The 24,698-nt window shown below is 45.9% G+C and overlaps 1 protein-coding gene across 6 annotated transcripts in view; it reads left to right on the top strand.

Moving 5' to 3' along the window:
- Positions 1 to 24,698, top strand: part of CEP350 (centrosomal protein 350) — a 121,920-nt gene that overhangs the window by 78,611 nt on the left and 18,611 nt on the right. For 5 of the 6 annotated variants that reach the window (XM_063939803.1, XM_063939802.1, XM_063939800.1 and 2 more), the window contains exons 17-31: positions 698 to 861; positions 1,769 to 1,879; positions 2,452 to 2,529; positions 6,346 to 6,440; positions 6,557 to 6,634; positions 6,734 to 6,885; positions 14,827 to 14,975; positions 15,065 to 15,249; positions 19,498 to 19,585; positions 19,660 to 19,806; positions 20,884 to 21,041; positions 22,284 to 22,406; positions 22,644 to 22,837; positions 22,981 to 23,165; positions 23,775 to 23,922. In XM_063939803.1, coding sequence (XP_063795873.1) covers positions 698 to 861; positions 1,769 to 1,879; positions 2,452 to 2,529; positions 6,346 to 6,440; positions 6,557 to 6,634; positions 6,734 to 6,885; positions 14,827 to 14,975; positions 15,065 to 15,249; positions 19,498 to 19,585; positions 19,660 to 19,806; positions 20,884 to 21,041; positions 22,284 to 22,406; positions 22,644 to 22,837; positions 22,981 to 23,165; positions 23,775 to 23,922 — 2,055 coding nt within the window. The remainder of the gene's footprint in view (positions 1 to 697; positions 862 to 1,768; positions 1,880 to 2,451; positions 2,530 to 6,345; positions 6,441 to 6,556; positions 6,635 to 6,733; positions 6,886 to 14,826; positions 14,976 to 15,064; positions 15,250 to 19,497; positions 19,586 to 19,659; positions 19,807 to 20,883; positions 21,042 to 22,283; positions 22,407 to 22,643; positions 22,838 to 22,980; positions 23,166 to 23,774; positions 23,923 to 24,698) is intronic. The other variant, XM_063939804.1, reaches the window with a different exon arrangement.

Here is a 24,698-nt window from a genome sequence, read left to right as displayed (position 1 = left end):
GAATGTCATGATCAGCTGGTCGTGAAGCGTCTACGATGCGGCTACATAGTCTTCAGTGCACACGTTTGTGCGCGTTTTACACGTTATGAAACGGTTGCGGCATCAGCATCTAGCTTTGGCCGCCTACTGTTACAGGTGTCAAACAGCTCTCCCGCCCACGAGGGAAGCTTTGGTACGTCCCAAGAGTACTCCAGTGACCCCTAGTGGATGAAAAAGAAAATAGGATTTTGGTACTTACCAGGTAAATCCTTTTCTTTGAATCCATAGGGGGCACTGGACGCCCACCCAGAGCAGTTTTACCTGGGTTGTATTAAGCTCAGAGGAGCTTATGGTAACACATTTTCACCGATTGGTTCAAATTATAAATGTCTATCGGTTATGGTGTCAACGGTTTAGTTGACAGTAACGTTATGTGTCAACTTTGTGGTTGTCCGTTATGTTATAGGAATTCTCCATTGTCAACCTCTCTATATAGTTCCTGTTCGCTCAGTAAAAAACACTGAGGTCGTACACTGAGGTACTCTGGGATATGGAGGGGTGGAGAGTTCTAAATTTAAATATTCAGTGCCTTTGTTCTGCTAAGCCGCCCATATCCCAAGAGTACTCCAGTGCCCCCTATGGATTCAAAGAAAAGGATTTACCTGGTAAGTACCAAAATCCTATTTTCTAGCAAAATAAATGAATGTGTGCATTGCAGGCTCTATGCGATATTCTCCTGCTGGCCTGCAGCAACGCCTTTCTGCAGAACTGAATTATCTGGGCGCCATGGAGGAATCTGTTCGGCAGATCTGTGATGTCGAGCGTGTCCGTGGGATTTCTCTGGCACAACAGGAAACCGTTTCGCTAGCACAGATCCTGAAGGTGCATATTGATGTCACACTTAAACCACAGGCTTTGAAGTAGTGTTTGTGTTCATCTAACAATGTTAGACACTAGGCTATCATATGGGGCAAAGTACCAAGGTTGAGTTATCCACTGTGTGGGCTCAACCACTGTGCATTAGAATAATGTGAACCTATTCTGTAGTGAACAGTGTCCTGTTAATTCATTGTTCACTCTACTGCATTTTACTCCATTCCTCTTAGATTATGTTCAGCCTCTAAAAGGACTGCTTCCTCCCTTTATGTTAAGTACTACTTGGTACATTCATAGACGACAGCTACTACTTTTTTATTTTAAAAAAACAGTGCCGTAAATAATTTCTTGTGCACTGTTCTTAAAACCTACCAAATTATATCCTGTGCATGGATCTTCTTGTACAGATGTGTCCTCATACATCTAGCCTCAATGTGCCATTCAGCGCGAGATGCCTGGTGTGAGTGAGCAGCCAGGTTCCTGTCCGACTCTGCTTACGTCAGGCGTCTTGTTTTGCCGCAATACAACCAGTACGCACATGGAGACTGCGCTGATGAATTTAATATTGATATTATTTTAATGTATATTGTTTGTGACTGAGTCTGTATACGGAGCAGAACAGAAATTGGAAAATAGCTGTGGCTGCTACTTTGTAACACTTCGTATACAGATGCAGAGACTCACAGAAATACAAGTGTCACACACAGATATACAAGTATCGTATATTAAATCAGCACAGTCTCCTCGTGCCTCCTCGTCGCAGTGCAATGACTGGCGTTAAAAGATTAGTTTGGCGTGACTGTAGCAAAGATGAATGAGGACACATCTGTACCATACAGAGGGTTGTCTCGCCTATTTCAGATAATCTCTAACCCTCATGGCCTGCATAATGGATTTTTGGTATTTCTTGCAGGCTCAACAACAACGTCATGAGCAAAACATGGCTGCACTGAGACAGCAGGCAGAACAAGAGACCCAAGCAAGTATGATACAGGTGGAAGAGTCTCGTCAGCAAGCAGCACAGGTAACAAACAGGAAGGATCATTGGAGTTTACCTAAACCTGTCCAGCTAAACTTTTCAGAACGCTTTACCAGACAATGACAGAACACCATGAAAGTCGTGGTGCAGACTGCAATTCTCAAAGTAATGGGAATATATGAAAGACGAAAGCCGGTATCCAATTGGCTGCAGTAATTTACCGCTGCTAATTACCTCTAACGGGCTATCCAGTTAGCCCTGATGCCAGGCAGGCAAAACAAAATCTGTGAAAACCATCTTTTTTTTTTTTTCCACGGCCGTGAAAATACACAGGTCCATGACTTATAATGGATATTATGTTTTCTCGAGATAACAATACATTTTTGGGGCGCAGTAAAACGGGGACATAATTGAATAGACTGAAATAAAAAGGACAATAAAAAAACAAAACCGATTTTCGCATCCCAACAATTTTTAGGGACCAATTGGATACCCCCCAAAGATAGTTGAAAGAACTTTTCAAGTGAATCTCTGTAAATGTTTGTGAAGTGTTTACTTGTAAAGCATTTTGATTGCTTGGTGAGTAACATATCCTGTCTGTCTAATATCTCTTACAGGCACAGTCAGAAATGCTTCAGCGGTTTCAGAAAACCCTAGAGGCATCTGCGTCCCAAAATGTGAATCAAGTCCAGGAGGTGAGCAAGAAATATAAACATTTTTTTTTTTTTTTTTAATCTCCTGGGTGTATTTATCATTGTACTGCACTAATGGTGCTATACTTGTAAAAATAGGATATTTGGTCGCTTAACGGTGACACTGGACCATGGGATTGCAGGTTTGGTCAGGGCTAGTCTGGCACTTAATGTAAACTGTAGCTTTAAACCTAAGCTCTTCCCCTCTGTATTTCCATGATCCAGTACTTCTTTAAAAGAGTCTGGAAAGGCGTAGCAGTAACTTAGGAAACTGTTAGAACAATCAAACAAACCAGTAGAGGAAAAAACGACACCTCTCACAACTGAGCCTGAGTGAGAGCACACAGTGTCGCCCAGCGAAAAGGTTTGAAAAGTAAGTGACCTAAAATCCTATTTTCTCTTGCCGCAAGGCTGGGCAATACTGGAACATGGGATGTTCAACAGCCATCCCCAGGGTAGGAAAACTCTACACCCAAAGTGGGCATTGCCAGAGCAAAAACCTGAAAACAGTTAAACGTGTGGACAGAGGACCAAGTAGTTGCCTGTGGTGTCGGTCGGATACATGAGCTATTTTAGCGTGGGACGACAAACCACCCGTATGTGCGACATAAGAACAAGCTGGGAATCCGGGCGGCGGACAGAAGTTCTGTCAAAGTAACTCCACAGAGCTCGAACTACATATAGTAGAGCCAGAGTACCCCAGTTATGGGAAAGAAGTAAAAAATGGAAAGACAACGTCCTAGTTGAAGCAAAAATGGCGAAACGAAGTTCGCCGGAATGTAGAAACTGCTCTATCGTCATGAAGGACATGAAATGGCGACTTGCAAACCAAAGCCCCTAACTCGGAAACACCCTTGGCTGAGGCAGTAGCCTCAAGACCAGCGTCCAAGCGAACAGCTGAAGATCTGCTGAAGCCAAAGGCTCAAATGGAGCCTGTTGTGGAGCTGATAGGATTAGATTAAGCTTCTATAGTGCTACTGGTGGATGAGATGGTGGTTGAATGTGGACCATGCCCTGTAAAAAGGCTTCGACCTCTGGAAAACGGGCCAATCGCTGTTGGAAATAAATTGACAGGGTCGAAATCTGTACTGTCAAAGAAAGAAGATTTAAACCGGCGTCCAAACCCCCATAAAAGAATGTCAAAAACTTAGAGAGGTGAAACTGTGTTGTATGAACTCTTCTCTATTCACACCACAAGATGCCACTCTTGCGCAGTCTATGGTAACATCATGATGAAACTGGTTTCCAGCATGGAGCTTAGGGGGTGATTCAGATCTGATCGCTGCTGTGTGTGTTTGCACAGCGGGTGATCACATACTAAATGCGCATGCACCGCAATGCCCACGCGCGTCGTACAACAACGGGCATCGCCAGTCAACGATGGGATGGTGTGAAAATTCCATTTGCACGGGCGTTCGCAAGGTGATTGACAGGAGGTAGCCGTTTGTGGGTGACAACTGACCATTTATTGGGAGTGTTCTGGAAAAACGCAGGCGTGCCCAAGCGTTTTCAGGGAGGGTGTCTCACGTCCGCTCCGGCCCCGATCAGCCTGATGTGATCGCACTGGAGGAGTAAGTCCTGGGCTGCGCAGAGACTGATTTTAGCAGCTCGGCGTACACATAGCATTGCACACTTGCACGACGAATATACACTCCCCCTGTAGGTGGCGACAATCTGATCACAGGACAGCAAAATTAGCAGCCCAGCGATCAGGTCTGAATGACCCCCTTAGAGCAAACTACCGACGTTTTCAAAAGTCAGACCGTTAAAGTCAACCAAGTAAGGTCCTCGTATACAAAAGGGACCTGGGGGGTCATTCCGAGTTGATCGCTCGCTAGCAGTTTTTAGAAGCCGTGCAAACGCATTGTCGCGCGCCCACTGGGGAGTGTATTTTCACTTGTGCAGCAGATCGCCTGTAAAATCTTTTTGTGTAAAACAAGAGTAGCCCTGTAGTTACTCTTCGTGTGTGTTGACGGAGGGACGGCTTTTGACGTCACACACCCGCCCAGCCACGCCTGTGTTTTTTCTGCCATACTTGCGTTGTCTCAAACACTCCCTGAAAACGGTCAGTTGACACCCAGAAACGCCCACTTCAAATCTTCCTGCGTTCGGCCGTGCGACTGGAATGTTCGTTACACTCTGTGCAAACCCACAATGCTCATTGTACCCGTACGATGCGCCTGCGCATTGTGGTGCATACGCATGCACAGAAATGCCGATTTTTAGCCTGATCGCTGCGCTGCGAACAACGGCAGCTAGCGATCCACTCTGAATGACCCCCCCTGTTGTAGCACGTCTGGACAAAGGGGAAGACGTCAACTGGGACCTGCCAATGTTTTGAGAAAGCCAGCGCACCAGAACCTACGTAGCTACTCGAGAGCCACTAGGATTACTGTCATCCGTTGATCGGTTATGCTCTTGAGTACCCAAAGCAACTCTGAGGTTGGAGGAAATAGATACGCTAAAACTGTCATGGCATCCACTGCAAAAGCCAGTGGATCCCTGGATCCTTCACAAAACTGTGGAACCTTGTAGTTACAACAAAATACACAAAGATAAGGTTTTGCGCTGACCTGCTGATGATATTACTAATAAAACTTTATTCTACTTCCATATGTGGTAATTCCACTTTTCTAAATGCCCTGCCGCTTCCTCCAAAAGGAGAACCTTGTAGTTGTGTTAAGAAGCCCTGAGAGCCACTTCAGAGGACCCCACTTCTGAACTAACTGCTGGGAGACCTCTGGATTGAGAGACCACTCCCCCTGGAGAAACATTGCTCTACTTAGGAAATCCACTTTACAATTTTTTTCTCCCGGTATGAACACTGCAGAGGGCGGCGGAACAAAGGTCTCCACCCAGGAAGAGGATTTTTGCTGCCTCTGTCATCGCTGCTGTGCTCTTTGTGCCTTTCTGATGATCTACATATGTTGTAGCCGGGGTGTTGTCTGACTGAATACAAACTGGACAGCCAGCACGGACTGTCCGAAAGATGGCTCGGAGCTCAAGTGCATTGACTGGCAGAGCCATCTCCAATAGTGTCCGAAGGCCTTGAAGCCAAAGATGTATTGTCAGGGCAGTCCATCAAAGAAGAATTGCCCTCCCTTCCAGGACTTCTGGCGTCTCCACTGTAAGCTCTTTTGTGTTGCTCAGCCCACAAGGACTTTGTCGTCTTCTGTCTTCCGGAGCTCTTCCTCGCTTCTCCTCTGTAGTGGGACTGACACCTGCTAATATTAGCGAGCAGCAGTTGCCATTTTTAAAACTGGATATGCTGCCTTAGCTCGCCTGCTGACGAACTTTCCACTAATGGCTGACGGGACTGGATTTTCCAGCAACCAGGCCAGCCCGCGTCGTCCCACTGCTACGTCACGCCGGTTTCCGCAGCATTGGCAGATGGTGCCGGGTTGCCTCTGCACTTCGCACTGCCACCATGCTGACTGTGTGCAGGGCTGCCGGGACCAGAGATCGGTCGCCTACTCCAGTCTCAGCAGCCTTCACACTTGTATATTAGTCGGTAGTTGGGTTTCCAGGTTTGGGTGTATGGTCAGTTGGCAGATGGTACTCACTTGTCCAATGTCAGACAAACCAGTTGGTTGGGAGTTGGATCTCCCGAGGATTGGACAAGTGTGTACTCTGATTTAAATCTGTGCATACTCCGATTTTCAGTGTGATGAGCTGCCGCTGTTAGGGATAATCTGCTAGCATTCAGCCTCTGTGGAAGTTCTTTCCCTGCTCCATACCATCTGTTTCTGTTACATTAAGTAAGGTGGACAAAGTTGAAACTCATTCCCTAATTTACAGTGTCATTTTGTTTCTTGTTAGGAGCTAGAACATGGACATTTATCTCCAACCAGCTCAGATCCTGCTACGACTTCTCTGACTGACCAAAGGAAACGGCCGCGTTCTCATGGGATTAGGTATTCGGACTCTGCAGATAAAGCACAGCACAATATTGAAATACTGTATGCAACACACATTCAGTCTATCTTGTTAGTTGTATCCCTTGTCATTATTTTGTTTATTTGTTGTATAGGAAAAATGGTTCAAGATCTGCCTCTCCATCTTCCCAACCTCCAAGCAGTGCATCCAGCTTCAAAGAACGATTGCACAGGTATGTAAATGATAGTGAGGTATATGTGTGTCTTGTGCAAGGCATGTTTGAGAGCTGCAGATAATGACGTGTTCTTGATGTTGCTGGGGTGTTTTGCAGCAGCAGCAGTGAGCAGGACAGTCTACCAGCTTCATCCATAAAGGAGGAAACCATGAGCCATAGAGAGCTGGAGGAGAGTATCTCTGAGGAGCTGCCCACTCCAGAACTGAGTGCAATAAAGGGAGATAGCAGCTTATCTATTGATGATAAAGGTTTGTTTAGTTCTGTAGAACTGATAGAGTGGGATTCAATTGTTTGAAAAGTCGGTTGGGTGTCTGCTTTTACCTATCTATTATTCTTTCCTGTCTATTAGATAGGAAAAAAACAGACTCCCAACTGACTTTTCAAACAATTGAATACCCCCCATAGTTTGGAACTTCTGCTAGCATAATTTTGTGACTGTTATTACCCTATTTATCTTGCAGTAAGGGGACACTGCGACCATGGAGTATAGTGGCTGGGTTAGACTCTTAATTTAAATTCTGAAAGCTCCTTCTCCTCTACCCCCTTTTATAAGGGTACTTAGTTTTAACAAAGTGCCTTAGGATTTCTAGTGCGTCTACACAACGCTGCCTAAGGCAGCTTCTTTTCATAGTATTTTTTGCTGTGATCACTGTTCCAGCATTGTATACTATTATCCCGGCTGGGAGAAGATGCTACTTGGTGACAGCAGGTTGAGGTTAAACAGTGACTGGCGCCTTAGCTCCCACTGATCTCTTTGAGGAAGGCTCCCAGAGGAAGTCACCTGGGGACACTGTGCAGCTAATACTGACACATATATAAAGGGTGTTTAAATAAAAAAAGAAAGAAAGAGGAGGAGGTAACTGAAACTTTTCTCCATCCTCACACATTGCTCGTGTTCCTGCGAGGTCTGCCAGAACGTCCTGTATTATGATTATCCATGGACCTTGTTTTCTGGAACATTCCACCCAAGATAGGATAGTTTTGTTTAGTGGTGCAGGTCTCTGGAAATTGTCCTGGAACCCAGTTGTTGCGGCTGCCATTCTGTCCTGTCCCGTAACTTCAAAAATAATGTTCCATGCACGGTCCTGGATAGCGTACTGTGGCATGCCAGCTTACATTCAAGGTCTGCTGTAACACATAAGGTACATAAGATACACGTACAAGTGTGTTACTTTTTTTTCTCTTTTTTTTTTTTAAACCCTGTGTATGTGTGCGCAGAGCAGCCTGTGCTCTGGAGCCTGCCTCAGGTAGAATACCTCATAATCCCTGTTTCCCTCTAGAAAGAAGCCAGCTGCTTATAAAGGGTCTGCTGCGCCTGGAGCAGTGCAAGTTCTTTTGTTGCTGGTACAAGTCATGTGAGTTCAGCTCTAGCATCAGCCTGCACAAGGAACCAAATGTGATGAGTGGATCTTTCCAGTGGAATGCCGATATCTGGACTGGGCCCAATTGGGAAGTGCTTATCCCCACCTGCTAACACCTACTTCTTGGCAGGCTCTGCCTACAGAAGGCAACAATGGCAAAACTGAATGGTACATGGCACTTCATTTTGCTGTGTCAGATCGGGATGCGGTCAACATCCCGCTGGACGGGATACCGGCGGTCGAAATACCGACGCCGGAATCCCGACCGCCACAATCCCGACCGCCACAATCCCGACATATTCTCCCTCCGTGGGTGTCCACGACACCCATAGAGGGAGAATATAATAGTGTGCCGAGCGTAGCGAGGCACCGTGCCCGCAGCGTGGCGAGCAAAGCGAGCCCGCAAGGGGCTGCGTTCCGCTCGCCACCCCTGTCGGGATTGTGTGGTCGGGATTCCGGTGTTGGTATTTCGACCGCCGGGATCCCGTCCAGCGGGATTACGTACTGATCCCGTCAGATCTCCACTTCTGTACTTGCAACTCTTCGGGTACTTCTAAAGAAAAGAAACTATTATGTGTTTTCTCTAACGTCTTAGTGGATGCTGGGGACTCCGTAAGGACCATGGGAATAGACGGGCTCCGCAGGAGACAGGGCACTTTAAGAAAGAATTTGGATTCTGGTGTGTTCTGGCTCCTCCCTCTTTGTCCCTCCTCCAGACCTCAGTTTGAATCTGTGCCCGGACGAGCTGGGTGCTACTTAGTGGGCTCTCCTGAGCTTACTAAAAAGAAAGTATTTTGTTAGGTTTTTTATTTTCAGAGAGATCTGCTGGCAACAGGCTCTCTGCTACGTGGGACTGAGGGGAGAGAAGCAGCCCTACTCTCTGAAGCTAGGTCCTGCTTCTTAGGCTACTGGACACCATTAGCTCCAGAGGGATCGTACACAGGATCGCACCCTTGGTCGTCCGATCCCGGAGCCGCGCCGCCGTCCCCCTCGCAGAGCCAGAAGACAGAAGCCGGTGTCAGAAGCAAGAAGACTTCGAAATCGGTGGCAGAAGACTCCAGTCTTCATATGAGTTAGCGCCCAGCACTGTAGCTGTGCGCCATTGCTCCCACACTAAACCCACATACTCCGGTAACTGTAGGGTGCAGGGCGCAGGGGGGGGCGCCCTGGGCAGCAATTAGAGACCTCTTTGGCAAAAGTTAGCATAATATACAGTTGGGCACTGTATATATGTATGAGCCCCCGCCAAAATTGTACATGAAAGCGGGACAGAAGCCTGCCGTCGAGGGGGCGGGGCTTCTTCCTCAGCACTCACCAGCGCCATGTTTTTTCTCCACAGCACCGCTGAGAGGAAGCTCCCCAGTTTCTCCCCTGCAGTTACATGGTAGAAGAGGGTAAAAAGAGAGGGGGGGCACATAATTAGGCGCAAAAATCAATATAAACAGCAGCTACTGGGTTAACATTAAGTTACTGTGTAATTCCTGGGTTAATAGCGCTGGGGTGTGTGCTGGCATACTCTCTCTCTGTCTCTTCAAAGGGCCTTATGGGGAAATTGTCTTCAGATGAGCATTCCCTGAGTGTGTGGTGTGTCGGTACGTGTGTGTCGACATGTCTGAGGTAAAAGGCTCCCCTAAGGAGGAGATAGAGCAAATATGTGTGAGGGTGTCTCCGTCGACTACGCCAACACCTGTTTGGATATGTGTAATTAAGTGCTAAGGTGAATTTATTGCACAAAAGATTAGAGAACAGGCAGGGAATCTACCCATGTCTGTCCCTATATCGCAGAGACCTTCAGAGTCTCTCAATGATCACTATCCAAAATAATAGACACTGATATCGACACGGAGTCTGACTCCAGTGTCGACTACGATAATGCAAAGTTACAGCCAAAATGGCAGAAAAGTATTCAATATATGATTATTGTAATAAAAGATGATTTGCATATCACTGATGACTCATCTGTCCCTGACACAAGGGTACACATGTTTAAGGGGAAGAAAGCTGAGGTAAATTTCCCTCCTCTCATGATGAAAAAGAGCGGGAATCTCCAGACAAGAGACTGCAGTTTCCCACAAAGAATTCTCAGGCAGTATCCTTTCCCCACTAGGGCCAGGATAGGATGGGAATCTTCCCCTAGGGTGTCACGTTTGCCCAAAAGGGTAGCCCTGACGTAACAGCTATTCTCAGGGATCCTACAGATAGCGTGCACATTCTGGTACACTACTCAGACCGGCGATTGTGTCGGCATGGGTTTATAGCGCTGTGGCAGCGTGGACAGGTACCTTATCAGCAGAGATTGAGACCCTAGTATGTATATAGATATATATATATTAAAGATGCTGTCTTAAGAGATATGTATATATAAAACATGCCCAAAGAGACATGAGTATACTGGGTCCTAGAGTCAAAGCTATGTCGATTTCTGCTTGACGTGTCCTGTAGAATATGCAATGGACAGATGATGCCGACTTAAGAGGCATATGGAAGGCTGAGGATTGTGTGGAGAAGGGTTCTCGGACCTGGTCTCCACAGCTATAGCTGGTAATTCTGATATTTTGCCTTATATTCCTGCACAGCCTAGGAAAGCACGACATTATCAAATGCAGCCTTTCGAATAAAGAAACAAGAAAGTCCGAGGTGCGTCCTTTCTTGCCAGAGGCGGGGGCAGAGGAAAGAAGCTGCACAACGCAGCTAGTTCCCAGGAACAGAAGTCCTCCCCGGCCTCTACAAAAATCCACTGCATGTCGCTGGGGCTCCACAGGCGGAGCTAGGCCCGGTGGGGGCACGCCTTCGTAAGTTCAGCCACAAGTGGGTTCACTCCCTGTTAGATCCCTGGGCAATAGATATTGTGTCTCAGGGATACAAGCTGGACGTTGAGAAGATGCCCCCTCACCGACGGCCCTGCTGGCTTCCCCCCACGAGAGGGAAACAGTGTTAACTGCAATTCACAAATTGTATCTTCAACAGGTGGTGGTCAAGGTTCCCCTCCTTCAACAAGGAGAGGGTTATTATTCGACCATGTTGTAGTCCCGAAACCAGACGGTTCGGTCAGACCCATATTGAATTTAAAATCCCTGAACATATACCTGAAAAGGTTCAAGTTCAAGATAGAATCGCTAAGAGCGGTCATTGCAAGCCTGAAAGGGGGAGATTTTATGGTGACTCGGGACATAAAGGATGCATACCTTCATGTCCCCATTTATCCACCTCATCAGGCGTACCTCAGAATTGCGGTACGGGATTGTCATTACCAATTTCAGACGTTGCCGTTTGGTCTCTCCACGGTCTTGAGAATATTCACCAAGGTAATGGCGGAAATGATGGTGCTCCTGCGGAAGCAAGGTGTCACTATTATCACGTACTTGGACGATCTCCTCATAAAAGCGAGATCAAGAGAGCAGTTGCTGAACAGCGTATCACTTTCTCTGGAAGTGTAACGGCAACACGGCTGGATTCTATATATTCCAAAGTCGCAGTTGGTTCCTACAGCTCATCTGCCTCTCCTAGGCATGATCCTAGACACATACCAGAAAAGGGTTTATCTCCCGATAGAGAGAGCTCAGGAGCTCGTGTCACTGGTCAGGAATCTATTAAAACCAAAACAGGTGTCAGTGCATCACTGCACTCGAGTACTAGGAATGAGGGTGGCATCATACGAGGCCATTCCCTTCGGCAGGTTCCATGCGAGGACCTTCCAATGGGACTTACTGGACAAGTGGTCCGGATCACATCTTCAGATGCATCGGTTAATCACCCTATCCCCCAGGGCCAGGGTGTCTCTCCTGTGGTGGCTGCAGAGTGCTCACCTTCTCGAAGGTCGCAGAATCTGCATTCAGGACTGGGTCCTGGTGACCACGGATGCAAGCCTCCGAGGGTGGGGGGCAGTCACACAGGGAAGAAATTTCCAAGGGCTGTGGTCAAGGCAGGAGACTTGCCTTCACATCAATATCCTGGAACTAAGGGCCATATACAACGCCCTAAGTCAAGCGGAGACCCTGCTTCGCGACCAACCGGTTCTGATTCAGTCAGACAATATCACCGCAGTGGCTCATGTAAACCGCCAAGGCGGCACAAGGAGCAGGGTGGCGATGGTAGAAGCCACCAGAATTCTTCGCTGGGCGGAGAATCACGTAAGCGCACTGTCAGCAGTGTTCATTCCGGGAGTGGACAACTGGGAAGCAGACTTCCTCAGCAGGCACGACCTCCACCCGGGAGAGTGGGGACTTCATCAAGAAGTCTTCATGCAGATTGCAAGTCGGTGGGAACTGCCACAGGTGGACATGATGGCATCCCGCCTCAACAAAAAGCTGCAGAGATATTGCGCCAGGTCAAGAGACTCTCAGGCGATAGCTGTGGACGCACTGGTGACACCGTGGGTGTTCCCGTCGGTCTATGTATTTCCTCCTCTTCCTCTCATACCCAAGGTGCTGAGAATCATAAGGAAAAGAGGAGTGAGAACAATACTCTTTGTTCCGGATTGGCCAAGAAGGACTTGGTATCCAGATCTGCAAGAAATGCTCACAGAGGACCCGTGGCCTCTGCCTTTAGGACAGGACTTTTGCAACAGGGGCCCTGTCTGTTCCAAGACTTACCGCGGCTGCGTTTGACGGCATGGCGGTTGAACGCCGGATCCTAGCAGAAAAAGGCATTCCGGATGAGGTCATTCCTACGCTGATAGAGGCTAGGAAGGATGTGACGGCTCAACATTATCACCGTATATGGCGAAAATATGTGGCTTGGTGTGATGCCAGGAATGCCCCTACGGAGGAATTCCAGCTGGGCCTTTTCCTTCACTTCCTACAGTCGGGAGTGACTTTGGGCCTTAAATTGGGTTCCATTAAGGTTCAGATTTCGGCCTTATCCATTTTCTTTCAAAAAGAACTGGCTTCTCTGCCTGAAGTTCAGACGTTTGTAAAGGGAGTGCTGCATATTCAGCCCCCTTTTGTGCCTCCAGTGGCACCTTGGGATCTTAACGTGGTGTTGAGTTTCCTGAAATCACACTGGTTTGAACCACTGAAAACGGTGGAAGTAAAATATCTCACGTGGAAGGTGGTCATGCTATTAGCCTTGGCTTCGGCTAGGCATGTGTCAGAATTGGCGGCTTTGTCACATAAAAGCCCTTATCTGGTTTTCCATGCGGATAGAGCAGAATTGCGGACCCGCCCACAATTTCTGCCGAAAGTGGTTTCATCCTTTCATATAACCCAACCTATTGTGGTGCCTGTGGCTACTACTGACTTGGAGGATTCCGAGTCACTGGATGTGGTCCGGGCTTTGAAGGTTTATGTAGACAGAACGGCTAGAGTCAGGAAAACTGAGTCGCTGTTTATCCTGTATGCATCCAACAAGCTGGGTGCTCCTGCTTCAAAGCAAACTATTGCTCGCTGGATCTGTAACACGATTCAGCAGGCTCATTCTGCGGCTGGATTGCCGCTACCAAAATCAGTAAAAGCCCACTCCGCAAGGAAGGTGGGCTCTTCTGGGGCGGCTGCCCGAGGGGTCTCGGCATTACAGCTTTGCCGAGCGGCTACTTGGTCAGGTTCAAACACTTTTGCAAAGTTCTACAAGTTTGATACCCTGGCTGAGGGGGACCTTGTGTTTGCTCATTCGGTGCTGCAGAGTCATCCGCACTCTCACGCCCGTTTGGGAGCTTTGGTATAATCCCCATGGTCCTTACGGAGTCCCCAGCATCCACTAGGACGTTAGAGAAAATAAGATTTTACTTACCGGTAAATCTATTTCTCGTAGTCCGTAGTGGATGCTGGGCGCCCGTCCCAAGTGCGGACTTCTTCTGCAATGCTTGTATATAGTTATTGCTTAAATAAGGGTTATGTTTGGTTGTATCAGGGTTGATCTGATGCCCCGTTGTTGTTAATACTGTTAACTGGGTAAATTTATCACGAGTGATACGGTGTGATTGGTGTGGCTGGTATGAGTCTTGCCCTGGATTCCAAAATCCTTTCCTTGTACTGTCAGCTCTTCCGGGCACAGTTTCTCTAACTCAGGTCTGAAGGAGGGACATAGAGGGAGGAGCCAGAACACACCAGAATCCAAATTATTTCTTAAAGTGCCCTATCTCCTGCGGAGCCCGTCTATTCCCATGGTCCTTACGGAGTCCCCAGCATCCATTACGGACTACGAGAAATAGATTTACCGGTAAGTAAAATCTTATTATTTCCTTGATGGCATGAAAAGTTCCCTGGCAATGAAAAGAGATGACCATAATTCCAACTATTTCAGCAGTGTTCATTTATGTTTCGGAAAATTGGGAGAAACCTGTTCTAAGCAAATAAGGTTCTTAGGTGTAATTTATCACCAAGGAATAGTGCCATTATCCAGAGATGGTTTTCTTCCGGTACTACAAAAGAAGGATGTCCTCTCATTATGGTGTCTGTTCGGATGAACCGCAAAATAAAGCACTTTGCTTAAGATCCAGAGATTGGAAGGTGTGTCTGGTGGATGTAATGTCAGTCCTTGGAAACTTCATATTATTAACTTTTCCAAAGTATGCTGAATCAGGTACTCAAAAAGATAGCATGAGATCTTGGTACAGTAAGTCCAACCTGACCGCTTCCTCTGAGATTAAATCTAAGTCACCATGTTTTTGTTAGTTTCTTGTTCTTCTTTGGAGTTTAGTTTGTTAATAAATTACATTTGCTGATGGGAGTGAATATAGAGGGAGAGGAGCTTTCTGAATTTGTGCATAATTAAGATTAAATTCCTAATTCCTGGACCAACCTTTATACCCCATGGACTCAGTTGTTCCCCTAATGGAATCTGACGGATGGAATTTACCATTAGTATAAAAATGCTGTTTTCATCTCACAGGTGCAAGTGCAGCAGGTCCTATAAATGAAGAAGGCATTGAGGAATTATCATTCCGTTCTCTTCTCCCTTCTGAAGCCCATAGACGTGGTAGTTTAGAGAGACAACGAAGCCAGCGACATGAATCTGATGAAGAGAGCACTCCTGACAAGGTGAGACTTGGTGATCAGCAGAGAACAAAGCTGACTTCAGTGTGTATTGTTTTAACTTGTGCATGATTGTCCTTCTGGCTATCACACAGGAGCTCAGCGGCCCCTTTTCAAGTGGTCAGGACAGTTTCTGGAAGTTCACTATGGAGATGGTTCGCCAGTACATGCAGGAAGGAGAGATGCGCTCGGCTCACCAGGCTGCTCTTCTTCGTCTTCGTCAGAAAGCGCTTAAAGACAAGACTAAAGCAGAACTTGCGTGGCTGGAACACCAGAAGCGGTAGGGCTATATACAGTAATACTGACTTATTGGAGTACTAGAAAGTATGTGGGGGGGTTTCATGGTTTCAAGCAACAAGCATTTTTTTTTTTTTTACAATTCTAAAGCATTATGTAGCAAATCATTTTATAGAAGGCTCTTTTTCAGAGTAGGCAGTAACGATTCATTAACTATCAGTGCATTTAGGTGCATAATTTGCTCTGTACCTCCGTAACCAACCTGCAGTTATCTCCTAGCTGTCTAGGAAAGTGAAGACAAGTTTCTCTCTTTTTTTTTTTTTTTGCACCAAATTGTAATGTAGTAAATAATCTATAACATACTATTTATTTATTATAATGGTTGCCCTGTGGCTTGAGTTCTAAGTTGTTTTTTTTTATCCAAATACAAAGATGTGTGTTGTTTTAGAGAAGACCTTTATAAGCAGGTTTCTTTTTCATGTAGGAGACTTTACTGGCCATGGCTGTGTGTTCTCTATATCTCTTATAGCATTAGATTAGAAGTCTGGATTTAAACTGCAAAGAATAAGTCTACACGGTATTGATTACTTTTCCAGGGCTGCATGTGTCTTCTCCAGGGCTGATTGTCAGCCGTGTACTGTGACTGTTACTGGTAAAACAGAATGATTCTCCAACACACGGTTGTGAACCATTAAAGAAACTGTGCTATTGTGTTTGTACATAAAACACAGGAAGGTCCGTTAGACACGTTTCGCCAAGTCAAGACGCTCCTTCTAGCATCCAGTATTGAAAAGGCAATTCATTGCCCCTTTGTGGAGGGCATCAGAGAGGTAAACAAGCTTGGTCAGTAAAGTAACAGGCGACCAACTCCTCAGTTTTCGCCCAACACATCCTGTGTTGGGCACTCCACTTTCGCCTGGTGAGAGCCACTCAACTGAATATTTTCTTAAACCTGGACTGTCTCTTGATCAGACAAGGTCCCTGAGTTGTCTTCATCACATTAGACAGAAGCAGCACAGATTCAGGTGTCCCATATTATATTATCAAATGCCATAAATCCAATGTGCTTTATTTCCACACACTTGTCTTTCTGTCTCTGTTGTTAGACACTCTGCAGCATAGGATGCATCTTTCATGTTACAAAATACACTTGTGCTACAAACTAGGAAGTTGTCTATTGGTTCTCAGAACGGCGTCCTTTCATTTCTTCTTCAGGGTTCATAGGGTTCCACAGGGAATACCTTGACAAACTAGGAAGTTGGTTCTCAGAATGGCGTCCTTTCATTTTGCTAGAACAGTCCTAGGGAAAAAGGCTTTAACATTCAAGACAGTGTAGTTTGCATGGTTCTGTTTGAGAAAACTACAGATCAAAATCATCTACAAATGGGACATGTAGCACTATCATTTGAACATGTGCTACTTATGTGCTAAAGAACTGGGAAATTGTGACAACGGATGCCAGCATTCAAGGCTGAAGGTCTGTAGCCCTTCATGCTGGTTTCCAGGGCCTTTGGTCCCAGGCAAAAACAAAGCTCCTGAAATAACCAAGCTTCTGGAATTAATAGTACTGCTGGCTTTAGTTCTTGAAATCCTATAAGCTGTCAGACAGACAATGCCAGTGCAGTATCAGACACACAGAGCTCTCTTACAACAAAGGGCAGAGAAGAGCAAACACATTGTTCATTCTAGATATTTTAAAGCTGGAAGACTGATAACCTCAGCAGAAATGTTCTTCATCCCAGAAAGAACTCTCAACCTGGACATTTTGCAGCAGATTGTGGAGAGATGTGGCCTGATAGACAACAGCATTATGGAATGCTTTATGAACTATAAGGTGGAATGCTGGAATTTGGGAGATGATCTTCTGGTCCTCTATAATGTTTTATAGTGCATCTACACAGACCATCCCTAGATGGATCACTTCTGTTATATTGTAACAAAACCTGTTCCTTACAATTTAAAGGGCAGATTCTATAATAACAGTGTGTGCCGAGTGACACAGGGTTTGTGCAGAGCAGACAGCCACGTGGTCCTCCGTACATACTTCTACAAAGATTTACAAGTTAATGATTTTGCATCTGAGGAAGCCAGTTTTTAAGGGAAGACTATGAGAGTACCCTCCCCAAGTGCCCCATTACCACCCCAAGTGGAAGATAGAGAAACATATTTAATAATTTAAGGTGCCAAAGCCCTGGAGGAGGATCTATACCCCATCATCCATTGTCCTGAAATGGATTTTATGTAAATATAAATATCTTATCTACCCAAACTGTACGACTGATGAATATTACAGCCATGGGCATTTCTCCAATGGCTGAATTACCATTAACACTATAATGCTACTCCTGTTCCATACTCTGCGGGCATTTGTTGGCTGGAAAGCTATTATAGAGCCTGAATTTCTGATGTACTCTTTTTCTTTTCTTTTTTTTTTAATATATAGAGTATTTTTATTCAACAAGAATGAACTTATTACAGACATTTCAGAGTACACTGAAAGCTTCAAAAGTTATTATACAATATAATCATGCACAGATCTGTCTCAAATAATATGTGCATATGCGTGGTGCAACAGGTGGTCGCAGATCCACATAATGTCCACCCACAGATACCAGTTTCTCTGAAGTCTGCAAGCAAGGTCAAAACACATACTAACATTTCTTGTTTTCTCCCCGAAACACGTCGGTAAACCCCCCCAACTATGGGGCCTAATAAAGCCTGCCCAAGAAGAAAACCAAAAAAAACGAAAAGAAAAAAAAAAAAACCCATAAATAAAACAGACCAAAACAACACCAGCAAGCCTAAATTCCTACCGTTGTGCGAGATGAGGTGCATTATCCCTACAGTGTAAAATACGGGAGAGGAGCCTGGCTCGTCCCCGCGGGTCCAGAGTGGCCGGGCCGCCGTAAAAGGTATACAACAATTCGAGTTAAGTTATAAATCTTTAAATTCTAAGGGCAGGGGAGGAGTATGTAGAGTTGATCCAGAAGGACCATACCTTCTCGTGTTTAGAAAGGGCATTATTTTTCATGTAAATGTGCCGATCCTTCAATACTGTGTCATTCACAAGGGCTTTAAATGCAGACATCTTAGGGGAGTGTGAGGCCATCCATGTCCGCGCAATGCACACCTTGGCGAGGGCGCATATACTGCGAGCATACAAATCCCCCCACCTAGTCCCAGAGTCAGTTCCTCCTACTCCCAGAATACAAAATCCTGGAGTCAGCATGCCTCTCTGTATCCCCGTGTGTTCCAGAATCGACCCGACCCCAGCCCAGAACGCCTGCAAGGATGGACACTCCCACACAGGTGCCAGAATGATCCACCACCGGTCCCACACTTAGGACAGGCAGCGGCGCCACCGGCCCCAAATCTGGCCAGCCTGTCCGGAGTCATATATGATCTATGCAACATAAAGAGGTGGATTTGTTGGAACCGTAATGATTTGGTGACTTGGTTCGAGTTCCCCAGCGCCACCTCCCAGTCCTCCACATCCATGGGGCCCACATCACGCTCCCAGCGGTTCGAGAGCGGGTCAGCGTGAATGGTTTTTAGAAGGTACGAGTAGGTGAAGGAGATCACCTTGACCCGACCCAATGAGCATAGAAAGGTCTTTATAGGGAAGGGGAGGAGCACCGGGGGGGAATCCCCGAATTGTGATTGTAAAGCGTGCCTGAGCTGTAAAAATCTATAAAAGTAAGAGTTTGGGAGACCAACTCTTCCTTTAGTTGCTGAAAGGACTTCATTAAGCCATTGTTGTACAACTGGAATATGGAAGTTACTGAGTACGGGCTCCCCCCTCCCCTCCAAAGACCCCAGTTCATGGAGTGATGCGGAGTGCCAAAGGGGAGTATCCGGGTCCATACTATCATACCCAAGCATACGTATCAAAGCCATCCAGATCTTCATGGCCTGGAAAACAATAGGAGGGGACAGCCGAGAGGCGCTCCCCCCCCCCCCCACTAGAATCTGTGTCGGAGAAAGGTCCGGGTAGTAACATTGGAGAAACGCCCAGCACAGACCGGCCCCCTCTCCTCCCCGCAACCAGATACCGATGTGTGCCAACTGGGCCGCATAGTAGTATAATTGGAAGTGAGGCAAGGCCAAGCCGCCTCTGATGTACTCTTTTAATTGAAATCTGCCACCCAGTCAGAGATCTTGGGGCCACATCTGACATACCAACATATGCTTGGGAAATATTGTTTGAAAAATCACATGTAATATATAACAACATTTGTATCACTTGAGTTTTATTGCTTTGGGCATGTGACATTGTTTGTATGACCTACAGACGTCTGCGTGATAAAGGAGAGGATGATAAAATGCCCCCTCTGAGGAAACGGCAGCGCGGCCTTTTGCTTCGACTGCAGCAGGAACAGGTAAGTCCAGAGAAAGAGCATTGTATAACTTAATAAATTTGTGCCCTCCCTGACGCAGATTTTTCTATCTCCAGGCTGAAATTAAACGCCTGCAGGAAGCAAATAAAGCAGCTCGTAGAGAGAGACAGCTTATCCTGAAGCAGCAAGAGGAGATCCAGCGAATCCAGAACAGTACCCTGCGCCTGCAGGAGAAGCTGAAGTCTGCAGAGAGCGGGCAGCTGGTGAGTTTTCATTTCTTTGTTTTTTGAAACCATAGTTTGGCAGATGTTTTCCTTTTGAAGTAAAGTAATATCAGAGGTAACTTCAGACTTTTCCACACCTTTGTGCCAATTATGGGCCTGATTAAGAGTTGTGTGCAAACACCATGGTTTGCGTACAACTATGATTGGTGCACTGAGCATGTGTGGAATGGATCCTGTGTCATCGCCCATGCTGACCCTAACTGCGGCGTTCCCGGAAATGGGGCGTGTCGACCCCATTTCCTGGGAGTGCCAAGGCCAGCATCTATGTCTTCCAACACAGATTTACTGGCCTCAGCAGTGTAGATAAGGCAGCCAATCTGAGTAGCGTTAGGCTTACTGAGATTGCCGATGCTGCAAACATCACTGCACTGGTGATCCGAGAACACAGCACTGGGATCTGCAATGCCAGCAGTAGGCGTCTTTTGCCCTCAGACGCCTCCTCCAAAGACGCAGCAGCAATACAATAAGCGCCCATCTCCGAATCACCCCCTATATTATCTGGTGTCTCTCTCACACATACACAGGCATCTTTTGCAGGGGAAGGTTTAATCCTTTTTACAGGCTCTTGGTCTGTGTCCTGTCCTCCCGAGTTAATGATTGTGTGACCCTGTGTGTGGTGTTCACATGCGCAGCACATGACTCCACAATATGGTGACCCAGATTGTTTTCAGATCTGTCCATTAAACCATTAGCAGTCTTGCTGCATAAACTGTGTAATCCCAGTGTGTCTGCTGCAAGGACAGGTACAGATGGGGAAATGACTCCTCACCTGGAGGCTGCCTGGTAGTCCTATTAGCACTGTATTTGCTGGTACGCATGGGATCCATGTTTATGAAAACCATTCTAATCGGAGTGGTTTCTGAGGGAGGTGGTTTACACTTATTTTACTGTAAATGTGGCTGTAGCCAGGACTCTGTTTTCTCTTTATACTGTTCCGTTTATCCTGTTACTATTTTATTATTATGGGGTTTATTTTCAGTTGTGTTAAAAAGAGGAAAAAAAAAGATGGTAGTGAAAGGTTTAGTGATGTGATGTAAATCTCTTACTGCTGAGCAGGAGCAGTCCAGCGAGGTGACCATTCAGCCCAGTCCATCATCAAGCCATGCTCCCTCTGAAGCAGAGAGCCGCAGCCCATCTCCAGTGTCAGTCTCCGGGAGTGAGACCAGTAGCATCATGCAGAAGCTCCGCAAGATGCACGGTCACATGGATGCCAAGTAACTATGCCTTCCTACTTTGTGTACTTGACAGAAGCAACGATGCTGAGGCCCATGCTGCGGTTATACAGCAGGATATGTAGCATGCTCCTCGTCCCCCACGCTATGCACCTTCAGCTTTTTCTTCTTTTCTTTTTTTTTTTCTGTCCGCCACTACTGTCTAGTAGAGACTAATTATAATTTTTTATCTTTTTTTTATTTTATTTATTTAAATGAGAAATTTTACCTGTTTAGGTGGCGGAATTGTGACTCATATCCCACCACGCTGCAGAATGAATTGACCATTGTAGTCCCCGCCCCTGTTCATTTTATGATACGCAAATTTACAAATACAATGGGAGACTCAGAGTTGCACGCAAATTGTGCCGCAATTTCACCCGCGTTGCATGCACAGAACTACTTATTTAAATAGCTGTCCTCCTTATCAGCACTCTCTTGCACCAGCCATATACTTGGTGCGAGAAAGCCTTCTGAATCTGCATACCCAGCAAGTCCTCAGTTATGTCTACATGACCTCCCTACACTTGACCTACTTGAGAACAACGCCCGGTTACACCCATGCAGGCGCAAGTGGAGAGGCGACTGAGATGTGTGTATCTATAAATCACCTATGGCTGTGTGCACTCACTTATGGATTATGCACCCTGCTAGCAATCGCTAGACCATTTGTAAAATAGACTTGCATGCAACTCTGTATAGGCCCCACAGCTCATAACAGTGACGCAAAAGCAGGATTTGATTGTATCGCTGGAAATGACCTGTTCCACCACCATGATTTGGTTTGCACTATATGTTCATCTCTTATGTCAAGGCCACATTTGACTGGCACTATATATGGCTGACAACTCGTATATAATGGTTATATATTTGCTGCAGACATCAGTCTTTATTTCCTGTGTCTGGAATAGTTATCATTTGCCCTCTGCTTTTGCTGCCCCTCGCTCTATGTTTCCAGTGCAGTGAATTGACACATCCTTGCTAAGTCTCAGTATGGTCTCTGTGTTCTTCTGTGCCTGCATGTATTCATTTCTTTTCTACTTTTATTTGAAATCATTCTCTTCTAGGAAAGTATCAATCCCCAACACATTAAAAAAAACAACAGATATTTGCAACTTCATTGGCTCTCTCAATTGCACTCTGCTTGGCATCCTTCAGGATCCTCGCAGGCTCTTGGCTGTTCCACTCTGTTACTCTGTCTCACTCTCTCGTCTCCTTGGTAAACTCTCGCTCCTTCTCTTGTAGAGACATCTGCCCTGTTCACTGCTTCTTCTCTGTCTTTACGCCCCAGCACTGGGCCTCTCTCAGTGTGTGCTTTCCCAAACTTCACCCCAAATTCCAGCTCTATATCTGCCGCCAGCTGCTCAGGTAACGGCACGACTCCCTCTGCTCCCTGCACTGTGTGAGGGCGGGGGGAGGAGGAAGGTGCAGTGATGGAGATGAATCCTGGGGGCATGACAGTGTGCTGCTGGGGGGGCTAGTGAAGGCAGAGCATGTGGATGTTGTGTCTCCTCCTTCCTCTGCTTGCACTTCCCTTATCCCTCCCTATCCTGGGTGCATTGAGCCACAGTCTAGGTTGGTTCTAATTTTCAAATGTTTCCCCAGATTCTTGACGAAACGGGAGCAGCAGCTGGTGCAAAGAAGGTTACATGCACAGGAGCTGCTGGAGTGGAAAAGGAGGCTGGATGCTGAAGAGCTGGAAATTAGGTGTATTGAGAAGCAAGCCCTTGCTGCTTGGGATAACCAAAGGGTAAAACCAGCAAGCCATAGTACTGAAGGAGAAGACACTATAGTAGAAGGTGAGAATAGCTAGAAGTATATATAGAACACATATCTAGTGTTTCAATCTGTAAATAGAAATATGCCTACACCATGTGTAATGTTATTTGGGGAGGTAATATTGCTCCGCCTAGTTAGAACTTTTGCTTTCTTTGATCCGCAGAGAAGAGGAGCACGGATGGGTCGCCAACCCCACTAAGTCCAACAATACGGACGAGGACCTCCTTAAGCCCTCCTGAGTACTCCGACAGCATTGAACCATCAACCATCGCTGAACAGATTCATGAGCAGAGCAGAGAACATAGTAGCATTTCTGAAGAGCTGGCTGTATCTGCCCCCAGAAAGATGGTAAATACATGTACCACATCCGGTCATGAATGTGTACTACCCAGACACGGTTAGCTAAGTAAAAAGGGTCTGTGTGTCTCTGTTGTGAGTTGAGTTCCTTTTTATCACTCTGGATCTAGTGTCTATTTCTTTTGGCCAGTACCAGAATGGAGAGAATCCTATCATCATAGTTAAAGAAACTCTTCCTCTCTATAGAACAGAGTGTTCACATAGAATAGACTGTACATTTTACTAGGTGTCTATTTTGGCTGGTGCAAGCTTAGGCAACATGGTGGCTTTCCATTCTCTACAGATCCCAGCATACTACATAACATGTAGTTTCACAGTAGCTTGAGAGACGCATATTGTCTAACTGTGGTGACGCATATTGTCTTCACGTCAAAGCATTATGTTACAGTAATACATCTCGTTGATGTGTAGTGTCTGAAGTTTTATCTTATAGAACCTTTAATATCGCTAACACTTGGGCTTCCAAAGCTATGCTGACATGATGGGGCATGTATTATGGTGTTCTTACTGCATGACCCATAACCTCTGCAGATAGTTATTGTATAAAGAAGATCTTTAGTTGCGTGTAGAAAGACAATGACAATGGACTTGATTTTACAGTCTCCTCCAAGAAGCAGCATGTCACCAGCAGAATTGGAGTCCAGCAAGCAGAGTGTAAAGGCAGGGCGCCAGAGAGTCCACATTACACTAAGACCTCACCAGCTTTCTCACACATGGTCTGAAGAATCCTTGTCCATGACACATTCAGGTAAATGCCTTTGCATCAATATTTATATAGCATGTCCTTTTAACACTTACTAAGTTCATAGAACACCTGGGCCTAACTACAAACATGATTACTGTGCCTGAGAGCTACAGTGCTCAAACATCTGGTCTTGAATTGGGTTCATATTTTGTCATATTTAATTACAATTACTTAAGTTGAAATATATTGGGGGATATTCAATTGTTTGAAAAGTCAGTTGGGTGTCTGTTTTTTCCTATCTAATAGACAGGAAAAAAACACACACCCAACCAACTTTTCAAACATTTGAATTCCCCCTACTGTATATCATTTGTAAGTCCCATTTATCAGCCATAGAGGGACTCAAATGATGGGGTTATAGTCTACCCCAGGACCAATGGCTCTCCCCTATAGCTTTTTGCTCCTCTCCAGTTTTTATGTTCAGTGTCCTGTACAGAAGGTGGAAAAAGATCCTTATGCATTTATTTTTTAGATCATTTTTTATCTCATTACTGTATATAGAAGGACAACCTTGTCTGTCCTCTATATTGCGGTTCATGGTACCTTATCCATCCTGCCTGCTCAAAACATGACTTTACTCTTTAGAAGGTTCAGTAATAAGCACGTTAATTATGAGGTTTCAGGGTCTTCAGAAACATGTGTCTGCTTCGTGGCTCAATCACAAATGACCTCTCTGTGGGGTGCCAGATAGCAAGAGCATATCTCTCAGATTTTTGTGGCAGCTCCAACTAGAATTCCTATTTCTCCAGCCTCCTCCCACTCACTGATGACTTCTAATG

The sequence above is a fragment of the Pseudophryne corroboree genome, chromosome 9, assembly GCF_028390025.1.
Source record: "Pseudophryne corroboree isolate aPseCor3 chromosome 9, aPseCor3.hap2, whole genome shotgun sequence".
NCBI classification, from domain to species: Eukaryota; Metazoa; Chordata; class Amphibia; order Anura; family Myobatrachidae; genus Pseudophryne; species Pseudophryne corroboree.
The sequence above is the reverse complement of the archived record's forward strand: the minus strand, read 5'-3'. Positions and strand labels throughout refer to the sequence as shown.